General features: G+C 30.0%; 1 protein-coding gene across 1 annotated transcript; it reads left to right on the top strand.

Annotated features, from left to right (window-relative positions):
- Positions 1 to 1,275: 1,275 nt before the first annotated feature.
- On the top strand, positions 1,276 to 2,806 carry LOC140830381 (dormancy-associated protein homolog 4-like). The gene is made up of 3 exons (XM_073193653.1): positions 1,276 to 1,891; positions 1,981 to 2,065; positions 2,467 to 2,806. The coding sequence occupies exons 1-3, from the start codon at positions 1,600 to 1,602 to the stop codon at positions 2,492 to 2,494; spliced, it is 405 nt and encodes a 134-aa protein (XP_073049754.1). The 5' UTR covers positions 1,276 to 1,599; the 3' UTR covers positions 2,495 to 2,806.
- Positions 2,807 to 4,127: the final 1,321 nt, after the last annotated feature.

Below are 4,127 nucleotides of genomic sequence, written 5' to 3'. Positions count from 1 at the left end.
ACGTTATTATAATGAAGTGTCGTAGACTCTTTTTATATAATAATATGATATTATATATTAAATATATATACAATAAAAATAAATAAATAGTAAAATAAATATTCTTACTTTTGAATATTGTTACCTTTTTCTTGTGTTTGGAGCTTGAACAAATATGGAGAACCTTTGAGTATCGTGCTAATAACGTGTTAAAAGTAAAAATTTACGGTAAAAAATAAAAATCTCAGAATCACAAAATATATTAAACTACACGTACACTGTAAAATTTTCTCCACTCAATTGTGTTTTTCTTCACAAATTGAGAAACTCATTTATAGAATTTATTTGGAAATAATACAAAAATAAATACATCATTACATACATCATCACACACTAATTTTAATATTTACCATTCTTATTTTCAACATTCAATAATTTCGACTCTTATTTTCAACATATATCATTATATACCAATAATACTAATAATAATTAATGACAAATGAATTATATAAGTCTGAAATAAATATTGGTTTCGAGATCTAATCAGTAAAAGATCTAATCATAAAACATATTCATTGGCTAAAAAAAACTTAATCATATGACAAATCTATCCATTATAAAAAAAGGGGGGAAATAAGTAATAGATAGGCTAACTAACTACTTACTAATTCAGTCTAACTACCGAATAGGGAACCAAAATTTTTGGTTAGTTAACTCATATATTTTTCATTTTGGTTATGTTATCGGTCATTCAATTCATATTTTTAGTCATTTTGGTCAATGGTGTCCGGTGCGCTATGTCGACATTCAGGTAAAAAATAATCAAAATTGAAAAAAAAAATGTAAAATTTAGTAATTAAAATTATGAATTAACCGATAATATTATCAAAGATAATAAAAATATATGCATTATATGACATCAACTTCAATTAATTTAGCCGAGTCATTCTTGGTTTGTTCGACCCTACCCACATGGGCAGTGTCCCAAAACCATTGAAGAGTTGACATTTGTCAAATTTTGATACGTGTCAATGGTAACACCATTCACATTTCTTCAAAATAAAACAATTGAAAGAAATTTTTTAAAAATATAGAATAAAATATTTAGACGAACTAATTATTATTATTATTTTTTTTAAAAAGAAGTTTACAATCAATGGATTCTTCGGTTAACATGTTCCCGATAGATAAAAGCAAGCTTAAAGATCGTCTCACGAATCAATATCATGAGACGGATGTTCAATATTATTCAACTTATGACAGTCTCAGAGTATTCCTAAACTATCCTCACAATTATGTTTACAGACTCCGCTTCGCCATTGAATCTTGAGTGGCTTAAAACGAAGCCGTTTTAGCCGGCTGCCACACACAAAAGTCCCCCATTTCTCCTCTCCAATAAAAGCCATAATCTCCTCTATCTCTTCACTCTTTTTCTTTCCAAAAAAATTATTTCATTTCAGTCTTTTTTGTAGCAGTCGTATATCAGGTGGTTCCCCAGCTGAACACATTCTTCAGATTCCACGAAGATCACCTCTTTTCGGTTGTTACAATCCAATCCAGAAAAAAAAAAAACAAAAACAAAAAATTTTGAAAAAACAATCTCCGATCGGAGTACTTACGATGGGATTTCTCCACAAGCTTTGGGATGAAACGCTAGCCGGGCCCACACCTGAATCAGGCCTGGGCAAACTCCGCAAATACAACTCTTTCTCCGGCAGTAGATCCGCGGCTGATCCGGCGGCGGCGGCTGTTGCTCACGATGACCACCGTGTCCAGATCTCTCGCAGCATTACCATCATCCGGAATAACAACGCCCCTGCTCCTGCTAATCGCAATCTTATCGTCTCCGTTGACTCGCCGTCCGCACCATCTTCTCCTGCGAGTTGCAGCACTCCAACATCTCCGTTTTCACGTAAGAATAACCTCGGATCTTGTATCACTACTTTGTTTGAAATTCATCTTCTTTTTGTCGAGTTGAGTTGAATCTGGGAGCATTTTCAGCTTCTACTCCCGGTGGAAATTTCAAGAAATTAAGTAGGAGAAAATCAGCGGCAGCTGACCCAAGGGGTCTTCATGCTCCTGATTGGTTCGTTTCCTCCCCTTTGCTCATTTTAATACTCATTTCTGTTATTCACAATTTAGGGATAAACAAATTATTATTGAGAACTTTATTTAATTTATCCAAACTAATATAAAAAAATTAATTAAATGATATATTTTGAGTAATCTTTCATCCCAAGAATATTTTATCACATTGATTTAAAATCAATTAAATTTTATTCGATAAAATTATTTTATTCTGATTGGAATAACGTCTGTTTATTGATAATTTTGAACAAATTATGGTTTACAAAAGCTACTTATTATAATTTTATTAAATCTTATTTCTTATCACCAGTTTTCGACCCATTTTTAAATTTAATTTTAAATTTTAAAACAAGGCATGTGATAGATTTTTATCTGATGATTAATTCCTTGCGTTGCCAGGATTATACTGAGTGGTTTGGACCGTTGAGAGTGAAGATTTTCGCTGATTATTTTAAAAAAAAATAGATACAAAAAGAAAAAAATAAATCATATGTAAATATTAATGCAAATAAATAAATAAAAAATATATAGGTTTAATTTTGGAGAGGAAAAGAGTTGCTTCCAACTTCTTTGTGTGGAAAGTGATGTCCTCTATTGTAAATTTTATTTTTGAAGGCTAGGTTCTTGTACATATATATAGGATTTTTCTTTTATCCCAACGTGGGATTCATGGGGTTTGTGTGTGTGTGTATATGTCGATCAACCCTGATTATTCTACTTTCTCTTCACTTTTTAAGAATTTTGTTATTTAATTTGTTGTTCCAACATCGAGCTCGTCATGCTAATCTTCTTGCAGAAAAATTGATGTACGTGTTGTATCACGGTTGATAACATTAAGGTCGAGGGGCGTAGCCAGAATTTCAAAATATGGGGGCTAGAAAATAAAAAAATTAACTAGAAACCAATACAATATTTTCCACATGAAATAAAAATTAAGTACAAACCACGATTTTCGCAATATAATCATCAAATCTGGATAAATATTTTTCAAAAGTTCAAATCTTAATCATATAATAGAGTACGCATAACAAAAAAAAAATACAACTTACGCCAAAAGAGGGTAAGTTTGAGTTTTTTGGTTTTCAATATAGATCTTGAACTTGACGGAAGAGGATCATTTGAAGTTTTTGATAACTGCTCATTGTCTTTTTGGATGAAATAATCAGTAATGCTTCTTTTTTACATTTTGATTCATCTATAAATAAAAAACCTATAAACGTCATTTTATTTCACCTAAAAGAATACTCTTCATTTAAATTAAAAGATTGAAAAAAAAACAATTTTGTCTATCTTTTGAGTAATCAAACATCAAAAACACTAAACTGATAATTCATGGTGATAAGATTTCATAAAGAATATAATTAATTTATTGCAAGTTTTTAATTTTGAACCCAGAATAGACCAAACTCATATGCAAAAACACTAGAAACTACAAGAATATTGGGAAAAACATAAACCGATCAACCACAAATAATCTAAACTCGAAACCTAGCAAGAATCAAGAAGAATTATGCTTAAAAAAGATTAATTAAATTATTAGAAAGATACTTGACAAGTAACAAGAATTTAAAAGTGACGGGTAAAAAGAGTATAAGAAAGAAGGAGAAAATTGGGGGAAAAAAAGAACAAGGGGCTGTGAGAGAGTTTTTTTACTCCAAAAAGATACCTGACAAGGATCGGAGGAAGTTGATAATCGGAGAGGAATTCCAATTTCCACGCCTAAACTGTGAAAAGAGTTTTTTTACTCTTTTTTTTTTCTTATTTTGTAATATATGGGCTTATGGCTATATATATATATATATATATATATATATATATATATATAACCAAAATCTTGGCTGGGCTTGAGCCCATCCCAGCCCTTACTGTAGATACGCTTCTGTTAAGGTCAATGTTTATCTGTTCACTTATTTTTAATTTTACTTTATTTGTAATATGATTAATAATGTGCAAATTCTTTAATTTTCATACTTAAAATTATGAATTTTTTCTCTTTTAATTCTTTTAAAAAAAATTACTTAAATTTATATCTAAATATGTTTGTTTAATTTTTTGGGCCA

This window comes from Primulina eburnea, chromosome 1 (assembly GCF_022965805.1).
Source record: "Primulina eburnea isolate SZY01 chromosome 1, ASM2296580v1, whole genome shotgun sequence".
In the NCBI taxonomy this organism is placed as follows: Eukaryota; Viridiplantae; Streptophyta; class Magnoliopsida; order Lamiales; family Gesneriaceae; genus Primulina; species Primulina eburnea.
The sequence above is the reverse complement of the archived record's forward strand: the minus strand, read 5'-3'. Positions and strand labels throughout refer to the sequence as shown.